The 16,732-nt window shown below is 38.2% G+C and overlaps 3 protein-coding genes across 3 annotated transcripts in view; 2 read left to right on the top strand and 1 right to left on the bottom strand.

The window, feature by feature from the left end:
• The window catches only part of enpp6 (ectonucleotide pyrophosphatase/phosphodiesterase 6), a 29,129-nt gene extending 23,100 nt beyond the window's left edge, over positions 1–6,029 (top strand). Inside the window, exons 6-8 of the mRNA XM_067458092.1 lie at positions 710–847; positions 1,333–1,456; positions 2,499–6,029. Coding sequence (XP_067314193.1) covers positions 710–847; positions 1,333–1,456; positions 2,499–2,710 — 474 coding nt within the window. The 3' untranslated portion in view covers positions 2,711–6,029. The remainder of the gene's footprint in view (positions 1–709; positions 848–1,332; positions 1,457–2,498) is intronic.
• The window catches only part of gnpda2 (glucosamine-6-phosphate deaminase 2), a 469,370-nt gene that overhangs the window by 241,200 nt on the left and 211,438 nt on the right, over positions 1–16,732 (bottom strand). The window lies entirely within an intron of this gene.
• snx25 (sorting nexin 25) overlaps positions 7,629–16,732 on the top strand; it is a 78,751-nt gene continuing 69,647 nt past the window's right edge. Inside the window, exons 1-2 of the mRNA XM_067458091.1 lie at positions 7,629–8,525; positions 10,381–10,465. Coding sequence (XP_067314192.1) covers positions 8,223–8,525; positions 10,381–10,465 — 388 coding nt within the window. The 5' untranslated portion in view covers positions 7,629–8,222. The remainder of the gene's footprint in view (positions 8,526–10,380; positions 10,466–16,732) is intronic.

Raw genomic sequence — 16,732 nt, 5'->3', positions numbered from 1 at the left:
TTTGACCCTTGGTGTCAGAACCCATTGCTGTGAAAAAGGCAGCTGTCTTCAACCTGCTGTCGCATTTCAACTTTGACATTTTCAGTGTGTAAGTTACTGTATGGTTGCACACTGATAAACTATAAATGCTGGAGGTACTCAGTCCAACAGTGCATCACATTTCAGGCCAAATAAGAGATTATATTTTGTAAAACAAAAGTAAAGCTTAGTGTTTAATGTCTTTTGCATTATTTTGCATTTTGACATTATTTTTTAATAAAAATTCTCCTCGCAGAAGTCTCACTCTCATTAATATACTGTGAATAAATAAATAAATAAATAAATAAATAAATAAATAAATAAATAAATAAATAAATAAATAAATAAATAAAATATGTATAAATGGTGGTATTTGACTATTTGTTGAACTGGATTTCATTTTCTTCATTAACATGATATATAATATAATATAAAATATTTAATAATATACCTTATTATTATATTATATTATATTATATTAATTATATTATATTAATTATATTATATTATATTATATTATATTATATTATATTATATTATATTATATTATATTATATTATATTATATTATATTATATTATATTATGGTGTTTAGTGTGAACAGCAGTGGCTTAACTCAACTCTCTCTGTGTGTGTGTGTGTGTGTGTGTGTGTGTGTGTGTGTGTGTGTGTGTGTGTGTGTGTTCATTCAGATATATCAAAACCTGAGCAAAGTGGACAACATGAATGTTTATAAGAAGCAAGAGATCCCGGAGCGCTTCCACTACAGGAAGGGCAGGTTCGTCTCGACGCTGACACTCGTGGCCGAGCCCGGATGGTTCATCACTGAGGTGAGCGACGTTATCCTGCACACAATCTGACCTTCTGCCTGTTTATGATTAGAACAATCCAACCAAATCTAGATGTAGATATCCATTCTATAATGTCTCTTAATTACACTTGCATTGCAAATATGCTGCTCGTGCTTATCTCTGCTATTCAAACATACAGTACCACAGAGCAAACTCTCACCATCTGTTCCAGCAGGATGTGGGATTTTCCTCACGTCCACGTGTGATTCGTTTAATATGTTGCTTTGTGCATTCCCAATACGACCGCTGACAGAAATCGCTTCAGTCATGATTCAGTCTTGCATATAAAGCCCATTTTGTCCAGAAACAACAGTCTTGTGTGCTTGCCTGATAAAACAGATTATCTCACCGATGCGTCACCGGGTGACTACAAAAACATGGCCGCCCCTCCGTGACCCTGGGCTGGATAAGAGATAAAGCACAAAGACATCGGCCTAATTCCAAACTTCTGCCTGTCTTTACAGAATAAAGCCAAACTGCCCTTCTGGAAGAACGGCACGGTGGAGGCGGAGGGCTGGCAGCACGGCTGGCACGGATACGACAACGAGTTTGTGGACATGAGGGGATTTTTTTTGGCACAGGGACCAGGTGAAGTTCAGCAAACACACACACACACACACACACACACACACACACACACACACACACACACACACACACACACACACACACGTTTACTCTGTATAATAATATCGGTAATAATACATAAATAATAATTAATGTATTTAATTCAAATATACAACATGAAATATTCAAAATAAAATAAAAAAATTAACTGATTAATCACATCAGGCATAACATTATGACAGGTGAAGTAAATAACACTGATGATCTCTTCATCACGGCTCCTGTTAGTGGGTGGGATATATTAGGCAGCAAGTGAACATTTTGTCCTCTAAGTTGATGTTAGAAGCAGGAAAAACGGGCAAGCGTAAGGATTTGTGCGAGTTTGGCTAGACAACTGGGTCAGAGACGACAAGGGCCAGATTGTGATGGATAGACGACTGGGTCAGAGCATCTCCAAAACTGCAGCTCTTGTGGGCTGTTCCCGGTCTGCAGTGGTCAGTATCTATCAAAAGTGCTCCAAGAGGAACAGTGGAGAACCGGCCACAGGGTCATGGGTGGCAGTGGCTCAGTGGTTCATGTAGGTTGTCTACAAACCAGAAGGTTGGTGGTTCAATCCCCGGTTCCACCTGACCAAGTGTCGAAGTGTCCATGAGCAAGACACCTAACCCCAGCTGCTCCCGACGAGCTGGATGGCGCCTTACATGGCTGACATCGCCGTCGGAGTGTGAATGGGTGAATGTGAGGCAAAAATGTAAAGTGCTTTGGATAAAAGCGCTATATAAATGCAGTCCATCCATTTTGATCACAGGAATAAATCACACTTTACTATATATTCACACAGAGAACAGATGATTTACACTGGAGGAATATTACACTGATTTCCTGGATTTATGATAAAAAAAACACAGCCTTGGTGAACAGAAGAGACTCTTAAATCGAAGTATATATATATATTTTTTTTATATTGTTATTGTTTTTATAGTTATTGGGTATTGGACTCATAAACATAACAATTGGTACTGAAATAATTCTGGTGGTCATTTAGATGTTTCTCTCTCTCCAGACTTCAAGACGAACTTCCGTGCCGGTCCCATTCGAACCGTAGATGTGTATAACGTGTTGTGCAAGACGCTGGGTATCGCCGCGCTGCCCAATAACGGCTCGTGGCCACGGGTGGAGTGTATGATGAGGAGCTCGGCTCCGGCCGTTCGAGCTGCTCCGACCTCCGGCTTTCTGCTTCTGCTGCTCCTGCTGACGCGATCCGTCACCGGATAGATTATTCCACCTCTGGAAACACAACATCAGAGGGAAGAGCCACGAAACACTCGTTTTATGCCTTAGTGGAGGGGTTTTCAAACTCTGTAATGCCAAGGACCCCTCAAATATAATGAACCTTTTATGAGGGAGGGACACCCCTTTCTAAAATCCATCTATATATTTTTATATATATGGAAAAAATGTTAGATAAATAGTAAGTGTGACATTATAAATATAACACACTGTTTCCAAACTTAAAGTGATAGTCCACCCAAAAATGAGAGTGTGATGTTTATCTGCTGACCCCCAGTGTGTCCAACATGTAGGTGTGTTTGTTTCTTCAGTAAAACACAAATGAAGATTTTTAACTCAACCGTTTCAGTCTGTCAGTCATAATGAATGTGAATGGGTAACAACTCTATAAGAGTAAAAAAAAAACACTTAGACAACATGCACAAAAACCTGCTGCTCGTGAAGACACATTGATGTCTTAAGACACGAACCGATCGGTTTCTGTGAGAAACACAACAGTATTTATGTTGTTTTTTTCCACCTCATATCCAGATTCATTTTTGGGTGAACTATTCCTTTAAATTGGCTATACTTAAAGGGGTTCTTTGTAATGATTAGACTTCTTTAGCTTTAGTTATTGCGTAGTGTTGCGTTTTGAGCACAAACAACATCTGCAAAGTTACGACGCTCAGAGTTCAAAGCAAAGGGAGATATTTTCTTTTACAGAAACCTCTTTTTAAGGAACAAACGGCTGGTAGGGACTACAATGAGTTAATGACATCACTACCCCTAAAATTTACATAAACCCGCCCCCGGGGACACACAACAAAGGCCATGTTGAGAAGAGGAAGAGTTGCTGTAGTCGAGCACATTTGGGAGTCGTTCAAGCTGTCGTCCGTCTTTCACATTTACTGCAATCCAGAATGAACACAAATGCAATCGCACGTCATTAAGTTAAACTAAACTATCCCTGTTCAATCGCACGTCATAAAGCGATGACAACATAAGTTATAACCGTAATTAAACTAAACTATCCCTGTTTAATCGCACGTCATAAAGCGATGACAACATAAGTTATAACCGTAATTAAACTAAACTATCCCTGTTCAATCGCACGTCATAAAGCGATGACAACATAAGTTATAACCGTAATTAAACTAAACTATCCCTGTTCAATCGCACGTCATAAAGCGATGACAACATAAGTTATAACCGTAATTAAACTAAACTATCCATGTTCAATCGCACGTCATAAAGCGATGACAACATAAGTTATAACCGTAATTAAACTAAACTATCCCTGTTCAATCGCACGTCATAAAGCAATGACAACATAAGTCATAACCGTAATTAAACTAAACTATCCCTGTTCAATCGCACGTCATTAAGCGACGACAACATAAGTTATAACCGTAATTAAACTAAACTATCCCTGTTTTAATCGCACGTCATAAAGCGACGACAACATAAGTTATAACCGCAATTAAACGAAACTATCCCTGTTCAATCGCACGTCATTAAGCGACGACAACATAAGTTATAACCGTAATTAAACTAAACTATCCCTGTTCAATCGCACGTCATAAAGCGATGACAACATAAGTTATAACCGTAATTAAACTAAACTATCCCTGTTCAATCGCACGTCATAAAGCGATGACAACATAAGTTATAACCGTAATTAAACTAAACTATCCCTGTTCAATCGCACGTCATAAAGCGATGACAACATAAGTTATAACCGTAATTAAACTAAACTATCCCTGTTCAATCGCACGTCATTAAGTGATGACAACATAAGTTATAACCGTAATTAAACTAAACTATCCCTGTTCAATCGCACGTCATAAAGCGATGACAACATAAGTTATAACCGTAATTAAACTAAACTATCCCTGTTTAATCGCACGTCATAAAGCGATGACAACATAAGTCATAACCGTAATTAAACTAAACTATCCCTGTTCAATCGCACGTCATAAAGCGATGACAACATAAGTTATAACCGTAATTAAACTAAACTATCCCTGTTCAATCGCACGTCATAAAGCGATGACAACATAAGTCATAACCGTAATTAAACTAAACTATCCCTGTTCAATCGCACGTCATAAAGCAATGACAACATAAGTCATAACCGTAATTAAACTAAACTATCCCTGTTCAATCGCACGTCATAAAGCGATGACAACATAAGTTATAACCGTAATTAAACTAAACTATTCCTGTTCAATCGCACGTCATAAAGCGATGACAACATAAGTTATAACCGTAATTAAACTAAACTATCCCTGTTCAATCGCACGTCATAAAGCGATGACAACATAAGTTATAACCGTAATTAAACTAAACTATCCCTGTTTAATCGCACGTCATAAAGCGATGACAACATAAGTTATAACCGTAATTAAACTAAACTATCCCTGTTCAATCGCACGTCATTAAGTGATGACAACAGAATATGCTAATCAATGACTGAAGATCGTTAACTCATAAATTCATCGGAGCTGCTAACATGAGCTCTTGAAGCTCTGCCCTCTTCCTGAAAGGGGGTGGGAGCAGCAGCTCATTTGCATTTAAAGGGACACACACAAAAAGAGCGCCTTTTTGCTCACCCTCAAAAAGTGACAATTTTGTCATCCTATAAAATGATCTGTGTAGTATTTTGAGCTGAAACTTCACACACACTCTGGGGACATCAGATAGTTGTTACATCTACCACCCCTTTAATGTTGCGTGTATAAACCGGAAGAAGAACATTTTTAATAAAAATTATTTGTATAACTTTCATAATAAATATATCTGGAATGTAAGTATATGGCAAGAAAGGAAAGAAACATTTAGAAATTAAACATTCAGTAGACTTTATCCATTTTTGCTTTGTCTTTTTATTCTCTGAATGTTTCTGGGGACCCCTTAGAGCCCCCTGAGCGTCCCGGACCCCAGTTTGAAAACCCCTGCCGTAGCGTGTGCCATGAGCTCAGATAAATGGCAAGAAAAACTGTTTTTGCTGCACATGATGTTGTGTTGAATAAACCAATTTGCACATTTTCACTGAAATTTGACCTGAGGTCAAAGATTTATATTTTGGTAAATATGAACTTTTATTATGTAATTGCCTTTCATGTTCTCCAACTGTTGTTATTGCCGAACAGGGCAGATTTATTTTATTTTCTCATTATTGCCTCCTCTTTGTCAAGAAATGTGCTGTTTTGAATGTAAGGCATTGTATTGTTGTCTAATTTCTATAACCATAGATGATCCATCTTGCTTTAGTACAGGGTTTGTACTCATTTAAATAAAATAATAAAATATTTTCTCAAGACTTAACGTTTTTGTTATTTTGCCACTGCATTTGTTAATTCACATTCTACTCAGTATATTTAGTTTTTATTATATTATATAATTTACACAGTGACTCTTATTCTGTATTTTGTGCTCTTACAGCAGAAAACTGTTAAACTCTTTCACCACCCGCTGGCCTGGCTGCGAACTGCAATGAGACCAGGTTTTAATGTTATTTATATCACATAATATAATATTCAATTTTATTTTCATCTTATTCCTAATTTATGTATTTTTTTATAATATAATTTTAATGAGGAATATCTCTTGAAGTTTTAGTCTAACAGATCATTTTAGGTCATGATAAAATATGTATATTTGAAGACTTGACTTTGAATAAACTATTTAATTTCAATAACACAAATAATGATAACTATATATTATCATCAATTCCACACCAGTCCAGACAACATAGTTATGTTTATTATAAGCAGCGCTACAGTTTCTAAATGCCCGCGCTTGTCAAAGCAGGATTGATTCTGATTGGCTGTCATTGTTTGTATTGTTCATCGGCGGGAAAAATAAATCGTTCTGAAAGTGATTCCAACCATAGTTTCCAACGATATTTTCTTTGTGACGTTATTGTTGTGGTGGGGACTCTTATATTCTTTATTTTAAAAAATTATTTTATAACTAACGTTATATGTCTATGGTACTATACAGAATATTTTTAAACGACCCTTTATTTATTTATTTATTTATTTAGAGTACAGTGGACGTGTTTTCTTTTCAGTTGAACAGATGAAGAATAATGTCAAGATGTACAGTAGGGGGCGCAAAAGACCATTTATTTGCCAAAAAATATTTAAACAACCTGGTTGGTGCAAAAACACTATATAATAAAAATATATAATAAATAATAATTAACAGCATAACATTTACTATAGGGTTTGGTTTAGTTGGATCATGTAATTATGCATAATTTACTCTATTACTTAAAAAAGTATGCATTGTTTTAATAAAAAAGGTACCACCGTTTTTTCTTTCTTTCAGAATTGCACCATTATATTGTAAGTACTTAATATTTGTTAGTATATTAAAATACTTATTTTATAGATTTTACGATATTTATTTTTATATTATGTATCGTTGCTATTATTATTAATGAAATATTTCCACTAAAGTAGTAAACAGTGATATGTGTGTGTGCAGGAATGAATTTCAAAATATCCATTCCTGCATGTCAGGTGTCCGCGGGCAACCCCCCCCCCCCCCCCCCAAAAAAAAAAAAAAAAAAAAACAAGCAACCAGGTACACAACGGATTTTTACTTTTTAAGATTGCAGTTTCTATGTTGTTTGGATCCATTGTGTGCTTTATGGCCTACTCGAGGCTCCATAGTTATATAGCTATCCTACTACGGCAAAGACTTGTCTTATGAATATTAATCAGATAATGCTGACGTTGCTTGGTAACCTTCCGCCAGCTTCTAGTCAAGTATCTACTTATTATTCATAGGGCAAGTATTACCCGCTCATTCGCCAACCGACTATCCGCCTACGCACCAACGGCCAATCATTCTGCGCTATTGCGCAGACGTCACGTCGCCTAATTAATATTCATACACGACCCCTTTTCAATAGTAGATCTCGCAAATTCGCCACTCGAGGGTCAGCTGGGGATCTAAGCAGAACTGAGATTGCGTGTCAGTGCGATGGATTGATCATAAGTTTAAATTTTTTAGTCACATTTTGGATCGATAATGTAAATATCTCGGAGTGTTTACGCCTTTAATTTCACGTTTGAGGATTTGGAGTTAAAGTCGTCGCGCGATGCCTCTCTGTTGTTTGTATTCACGTCATCGGAGCTAAACGCGCCTCGAGATGTTTTGATATATTCGGAAGAGCTTATGTGGAAATCGGGTTGGTTTTCTCTAACTTGACGGCCTATGTGTTTGTGTGTGTGTGTGTATTTGATGGAGACATTTGTGAAGGATTTGAATTAGCACCCATTTAAGCTGTCCTAGAGCGCGCTCGGTGATCTGCTCATCATCATCTCAGCCGCTCTGCTGTCACTCAAACTGCTCTCATGTGCATTTCTCGTGTTAAGAGCGAGAATGAGTGTTGTGTGAGTTTAATGCACACACACTGTGATGAGTGAAGCCTGTGCTGTGAGCTCGAGCATGCAGCCTGTCGCGAGGACATGTCATTTCCAGCATCATCCTCACCCTCATCATGCATCCTGATGGCCGAAGCAGAAGCAGCATCAGGTCGGATGTCCTCATGCCCGGCTGCGCCGTCTACCCGTCTCTGGTCGTCGGCATCGCGGCGGCCGTGCTGCTCTTCCAGCTCGGCTCCGGAGGACTCACTCTCACCTCGTTTTTCCTCAAACTCTTTCTTTATGTGTCCTTCGCCCTGCTCTGTTTCCTGGTGGGGAGTTTCGGGCTGCTGGTGAGGAAGAGCCCCGTGAAGATCAGCAGCTTTGACACCGCTAAGAGACAGTCACCGAAGCTCAAGGACTTATTCAATAAGTTAATGGTAAAGTCACCACAACATCTACACGAATACACACAAACAACAATACACACTCTCACCGTGACTGTCTGATAGATAGACAGACAGACAGACAGACAGATAGATAGATAGATAGATAGATAGATAGATAGATAGATAGATAGATAGATAGATAGATAGACAGATGGATGGATTGATTGATAGACGGATGGATTGACGGACAGATAGATAGATAAAGATGGATAGATAGATATATAGATAGATGTTGGATAGATAGAATAACAGATAAATAGACAGACAGATGGATGGATTTACAGATGGATAGATGTACAGATGGATGGATGGATGGACAGACAGACAGACGGACAGACGGATGATGAATGGATGGATTGATGGATGGACAGACAGACAGACGGACAGACGGATGATGGATTGACAGATGGATAGATGGATGGATGGATGGATTGATGGATGGACAGACAGACAGACGGACAGACGGATGATGGATTGACAGATGGATAGATGGATGGATGGATGGATTGATGGATGGACAGACAGACGGATGATGGACAGACAGACGGATGGATAGATGGACAGACAGACAGATGGATGGATGGATGGATTGACGGGCAGATAGATGGATGGACAGATGGATTGATGGACTGACAGACAGATAGATAGATGGATGGATGAATGGATAGAACAATAGATAGACAGACAGATAGATAGACGGACAGGCAGACGGATGGATAGATAGATAGAACAATAAATAAATAAACAGACAGATGGATGGATGGATGGATGTGTTGACGGATAGATAGATAGATAGATAGATAGATAGATAGATAGATAGATAGATAGATAGATAGATAGATAGATAAACAGGATGGATGGATGATGGACAGTAATGAAAATGTGCTTATATACAATGTGTGTATATTATAAATCAAACTTTTGTGTTAGATTTGATATCATACAGACAATAAAAAAAATCATAAATTAATAATTTATTAAATAAATAATAAATGAAATAAAACTAATTGCCAGGTTTAGTTGCCAGTTAACAAAATGAGAACTCAAATATTGGACTCTGAAGACGCAGAGGTAAATATTACACACAGAAAACCCCACACATTACAAATCAGCCCAACTTTATGATCTGGATTATGGATTATGCCCCTTTTAGTTGATCTTACCCTAATAACTGTTATAATAGAGCTGCATTTGGATGTGAAATGGTCTTGTACGGTATATTCCACATCAGATCCGATCGGACCGCTGTAACCCGTAACCGTTGTGTTGTCTCCGGTGCAACGACTCCAATCTTTTAAATATTCATATTTTTGTGTAATTGTCATCCTGAATAAACCCCTCACTGGCGTGATACCCATAAACTTTGAATATCTCGATCTAATATGATTTCTGACCTGTAAGGTGTCCAGAATAATAATCCTCCACGGTGTGTTAATAGGCCAGAGAAGAACTGAGTCTGGTTTCTCTAAGGTTTATTTTTCTCCATCATGCCCTGATGAGTTTCGGTTCCTTTGGTCGCCTTTGGCTTGGCTTGCTCAGTTGGGGACACTTAAACTATGATCAAAGTTATTCAACTAAACATACAAAATAAAATTAATTATTTAGGTCTTATTTAATTCTATAAACTATAATACTGATCTGCCAACATTGTCGCTATATGATAATTAAAATAAGCTGATAACATCACTGTTTACTCCAGAGCGACTGTACAGCCAAATCAGATTCTGTTGCAATATTGTCCTGTTTAACACTGTGAAGCTGCTCTGAAACACTCGTCATTGTAAAAGCGCGATATAAATAAAGCTGATTGATTGATTGATTGATTGATTGTGTTCCTGCTCCGTAGGGCCGGTTCTGTGTTCCTCTGCTGGACTCAGCCCAGACCAGGAGGGTCGTGGTGTCTCTAAATGTGGATAAAGCCCTTAAAGAAGGTGAGTCGGCCTGCAGTCGGCCAAGTGGAGGCTCTGCTGGACTAAACCATTATATTTCTGTTTGGGAATATACTGAGCCTGTGGAAACAGGAGATTGTTACTTGGAGAAATCAGCGTCAGTGCAGTGTCTCATAACTAGTCCTGTTTACAGGGGATAAACAGAGTAAATCTTACTTATTTACTGTGCTAAAGAGTTGATGATCATGCTAAAAATGGCCAAAAAATATATAATATATATGTATATAATATTTCTGTGCCAAATACACTCCTTCTGGATTCGAACAAGTTTTAAAAATGTTTTTTTCCGAGTATGGCCCTTTATGATGTCATGAAGTGCAGAAAAAACTTGCATGGGCACTACACACACACACACACACACACACACACACATCAACAAGAGCAAGAGCAAGAGCGAGAGCACGTCCATCAAGGAGTTTCGTTCGGTTTACACTGGTATGGCAAGCCGTTTTGACTTTTATTCATTCGCAGGATATGTGTTCTTGATATCTACAAAGTTAATTCTTGATATCAGAAATTAGATTTCGACTACTAACAATGGCAATTTTTGATATCAGAAATGACATTTCCACTAGTAAAAATGTTCATTCTTGATATCAACAATTTATTTTTCACTAGTTAAAATGCCAATTTTTGATATCAACAATTTAATTTCCACTAGTAACAACGTTAATTCTTGATATCAGTAATTGTATTTTCACTAGTGAAATGTTACCATAGGCGGCCATTCAAATTCAATTGTTGATATCAAGAATTGATTTCTTACTAGTTGAAATTCAAATTTCAGATATCAGAAATACAATTCTTACTAGTAAAAATTTGAATTTCTGATATCAATAATTACATTGCTACTAGTGCAAGTATTTATTCTTGATATCAGCAATTGAATTGTCACTAGTAAAAATGTTAATTTTTGATATCTGAAAATGTATTTGTGATATCAATATAATTTCAGATATCTATAATGGCTTTCTTACTAGTAACAATCACATTCATGATATCAGAAATTAAAATGGTTACTAGTGACAATCGAATTATTGATATCAAAAATAAACATTGTTACTAGTAGAAATTCAATTGCTGATATCAAGAATAAATACTTGCACTAGTAGCAATGTAATTATTGATATCAGAAATTCAAATTTTTACTAGTAAGAATTGTATTTCTGATATCTGAAATTTGAATTTCAGCTAGTAAGAAATCAATTCTTGATATCAACAATTGAATTTGAATGGCCGCCTATGGTGACATTTCACTAGTGAAAATACAATTACTGATATCAAGAATTAACATTGTTACTAGTGGAAATTAAATTGTTGATATCAAAAATTGGCATTTTAACTAGTGAAAAATAAATTGTTGATATCAAGAATTAACGTTGTTACTAGTGGAAATCTAATTCCTGATATCAAGAATTAACATTCTAACTAGTGAAAATTGAATTGTTGATATCAAGAATACATATCCTGCGAATGAATAAAAGTCAAAACGGCTTGCCATACACTGGCCTTTTGTGTTTAGACGACACAATCAACAACGTCACTAAAGAAGTGTGTGTGAGGGAAAGATCACCTCCTTCAGTTTCACAAATAACCCAGCGTTAAGGGATCAGTGGATGCAGTGTGTGTTTCCGGAGTTCTGTGCGTGTGTGTGTGCGTGTGTGTGTGTGTGTGTGTGTGTGTGTGTGTGTGTGTGTTCCCGGTCATGAGTGGGAACCACAGGCGGGAGTGAAACTAATCAAATGTGTGTGTTTTGTTAGTAATCGGTGCGTAAGAGCATATCATGTGAACAACACCAACATATAGAGAATAAAGAGTTATCCAGAGATAATGCCATGATGTGTGTGTGTGTGTGTGTGTCATCAGCTCCGCCCACTGCACGCCTTCACGAGCTCGGCTGTTTTCTGAAAGAATGGGTTCAGTGTTTCTGTCTGTTATAAATCTGATAAACTAAAGACTCTTGTGAAATATGAAGGCTCAACACTACTCTATAGATACTCAAGATTACCATGAGAGAGAGAGAGAGAGAGAGAGAGAGGTATGATGGGAGCTGTCAGTCTGAAAAACACACAAGCGCTTGTCTTTGCTGATGATGAAATCCTCGCCGGCTGTAAAGTGTCAGGGCGTCAGGGCTCGGATGGAAACGGCTGTGATATTAAAGGGCATGAAACACATTTTTCTATATATCCTGATTATTGTGTGTCGGTGCAGATGCTTTAGTGTCTCTTTAGTCATTGTGAGGCTGACCTACATTCGGGTGAATATTTTAACATCCCATAATAAAGTGCCTTTTAAAGGAAGTATTGTGTGTAAAAGTAATAGTTAAAATAAATCTATATAAATGAGATTTGAGAGCCGCTGTGGAGGGACGGATTCCTCACACAAAGATATTAAATAATTGCAAAAAAAAAGTATAGTTCATGAGATCTCCTCTTGTGTTTCATGGAGAAAAAAAAAGATTTCTGATAGGAATAATAACCGTTTTAATTGTTTCGGTGAACTGTTCCTTTAAATGGTCTGTTATTGTTTTTAAGGTGAATATTTTGCTCAGCACACATCAGCGTCAGAGCAGTTTTTTTTCACCTTTGACCTCTGTCGGTCACAAGACCACCTCTGTGTTCCTCATTTCTCTGGGAAATCTCTGAGCTTTAGAGTCCAGTTTCAGTCCTAAAGTGCTCTCAATAGTGAGCCGATTATGGACTTAAAATGTCTGAATGCCATTAGAATTAGATATTAAAATATCAAAACAAGTCTATATTCAAATGCTGTGTGTGTGTGTGTGTGTGTGTGTGTGTGTGTGTGTGTGTGTGTGTGTATTTACTCCAAACTCACTGCATAACATCAGTTTAATGTTTAAGGGTGCGTTCACACTTGTAGTTTGGTTCGTTTGGTCTGTACCAAAAAACAAAAACAAAACATATAGTCTTGGTCCGCTTAGCGTTCACACTGGCATTTTTAACAGCGAACCTAAAGTTACCGAACCAAAGGCACAGGGAGACGCTCACAACCTGATTGGTCGGCTTATATGACGTAGAAGCTCGCTTACCGAACACTCAAAACAATGCTGTGTGCTGGGTTAAACGCCATCATTTTATGCGTGTACATAATAAAAAATGTTACTCATAAAATGTACGTGTACTCATAAAATGTTAAAAACAAAACAGCAGCAGGATTTCCTCCGATGCAGAAACGAAGATCTGCTGCAAAAGAGTCGGCCGGTCTGTCGTCTGTACCGACTAATGGCCAACACAGCTCCTCTGTTTAAGTTTTTCTAGCATTTTCCAAACATGCTCGTCGGACCAAATATTGATGAGGCACTTCCTCGTTGCTCCACGTTTGCCCTCTAATGTACGTTATTCATTTCGGATACACCGATCGATCTTTCCGCGTCGTCAAATCAGCTGACTATCTGTCACATCTTGTGACATCACGTCCTGTCTTTGGTCCGTGTTGCATTCATATATCAATCGAACCGCACCAGAGTTGGTTTGGAAGCGGACCGAGACCCATCTTTTAGCGCTCTCGGTCCGCTTGTTTGGTGTGCACCAGGGTTCGGATGGCAGCGTTCACATGTTCAAATGAACCGCACTAAACGAGCAATCACACCAGGGTTCGTTTTAATCAAACCAAACATGACAAGTGTGAACGCACCCCTAAAACAACCTTCTGTGAGATGGTGTGGCTTCTTACTCAGAATTCCTGATTTGTAATCTATACAGTGATAAAGGCTACATGAATTAGCACTGTAGGATAAATATAGTTTATTATCATGAAAATACTCGAGAAGGCTTAGGTACACATCATATATTGAACTCAGATTCACCGTATATTGTCGCAGTCGTGTGTTTATTAGTCATGTTTAATCCGTCCTATGTTTATTGAGCTACAGGGATAGTATGACGCTCATGGGGATTTCCTGGAACGACGTGTTATCAAAACTATCTGGATGTTCTGTGTAAGCGCATTTACAACTGATCACTACTAACCTGGGGTGCGTTTCCCAGAACCATAGTTGCTAACAGGTTGGTTAACTATGATTTTGGGAAACACACCCCTGGATGTCAGTCAAACTTAGCCCCGCCCACAACATTTGAGGTTGGGAAGTTCCGTCTGGACTTCATCCGTTGATTTATTTTTAATTTTTTCCCAAACCAGTTCAGCAGAAATCCCGCCCTGCAACCAATTTCATTGGCTGAGGTTACAGTGACGGGTAGGTTTAGGGATCAGGTCTGGGTGTAGGCAATCGTTATTGTGATTGACAAGGCCAAAAATCAATGTTTAGAATTGGGCGGGATTTGCGCTGAACTGGTTTGGGAAAAAATCTTGCGTTGTGGAGCAACTATGCTCGAACCAGAGCTGTTCGGACCAATCAGATTGTCAGGGCAGGCTAGTTAGTTCGAGGGTTAGTTCACCCAAAAATGAAAATTAATTACTCACTCTCATGTCGTTGGACATCCGTAAGACCTTCGTTCATCTTCGGGAACACAAATGAAGATATTTTAGTGTAAAGCTGAGAAAGGCTTCAGATAGGCCTCCATTGGCATTCAGTCCATTCCCACTCACAAGACCCATAAAGGCACTAAACACATCGACACACAGCCCATCTCACTACAGCGGCTGTACAATATTGTTACAATGCTATGAAAATAGTTATTGTGCGCACAAAATAATGACTTTATCCACCAAGTTATTGCCGTGAACTCAACGCATGCGCGAGAATATGACGCAGATCCGCCGTTCATGACCCAGAAGAGGAGGAGCCGCTATCACCTGAGCTCACGGCCGAGACCGACACGGAAGACAATAACTCGGCGGATAAAATCATTATTTTAATTTTTTTGCGCGAAAAAATATTCTCGTCGCTTCGTAAAATTATTGTACAGCCGCTGTAGTGAGATGGGCTGTGTGTCGATGTGTTTAGTGCCTTTATGGGTCTATTTCAGCTTTACAATAAAATATCTTCATTTGTGTTCACCTGCACTATTTCTCTCAGAAATGATGATCGTATGAGCAACACTAATCATCCAAGTCATCAAAGAGCGCTTGGGTTGAACTCGTTCAAATCCTAATCGGAGAACTTGTACTTATGTGTTCACCTGCACTATTTCTCTCAGAAATGATGATCGTGTTGGTAAGTACTCTGTGTATCCTAAAATTATTCTACAACACTGGCAAAGATCGTTTACACTCATCTTCTTCTACTTCTTCTTCCAGTGTGTGTGCAGCTGAGTTCTGTTGACAACTGTGTGTCGCTCGTCACTCGCTCTGTTGCTCTGATTGGTTGTGGGTCTGTCCAATTGATTTCTTTCCTGGTTCGGTTGAAACCACGCCCCATAATTACAGCCCAATGGAGCATCAGACTCATATTCTGACTAGAATCTGGATATAATAATAATCATAATATTGATTTAAGGGTCTAGATACAGTGTGTGCTGAAAATAAAAATAATAAAGCTCTAGACTGCCAGTCGCCATTATTTTGTGGTTGAGAAGGGTTATAATCTCTCTCTCTCTCTCTCTCTCTCTCTCTCTCTCTCTCTCTCTCTCTCTCTCTCTCTCTCTCTCTCTCTCTCTCTCTCGCGCTCTCGCTCTCTCTCGCTCTCTCTCGCTCTCTCTCGCTCTCTCATAGGCTTAACAATCGCTGTCTCTGACAATGGCGTGATTTCCGTCTGTCTTATTATCTGTCTGTCTGATGGGGTGTGTGGGTGGAATGACATTATAGCACAAACCACTAACTGCATCCATCAGACATGTCTTTAAACACACACACACACACACACACACACACACACACACACACACACACACACACACACACACACACACACACACACACACACACACACACACACACACACATTTGTTTTTCTGTTATGGTGGGAAGTTTCCATTGTTTTCCAGCCTTTTATTCTTTGGTTCATATACTGAGCTAATATTTTCTATTTTTACATTGGCAAACCTTTCTCTGTTCTTATGCTGTGATTTCAGACATTTATTTTTTAAAGCTGTTTTGTAGGTGAGTTTCATGTGCATTTATAAGCATTGTTGTAATCTCTTTCTATACTTCACAAAGCTTTCTGTCAGGCATGAATGAATTAGATTATGAAAGTGCTGTGAAATGGGCTGTGACACATCAGCCATTTGCTATATTTACTTAGTAGTTGCTTTATATTATTTAAAATCATATTTTCTTTTATATTTACTTTTATTTTAATGCTGTCAAATCGATTAAACACATCTAACATACGTT

Source organism: Pseudorasbora parva, chromosome 11 (assembly GCF_024679245.1).
Source record: "Pseudorasbora parva isolate DD20220531a chromosome 11, ASM2467924v1, whole genome shotgun sequence".
Classification (NCBI taxonomy): Eukaryota; Metazoa; Chordata; class Actinopteri; order Cypriniformes; family Gobionidae; genus Pseudorasbora; species Pseudorasbora parva.
This window is presented reverse-complemented; position numbering and strand designations above follow the sequence as displayed.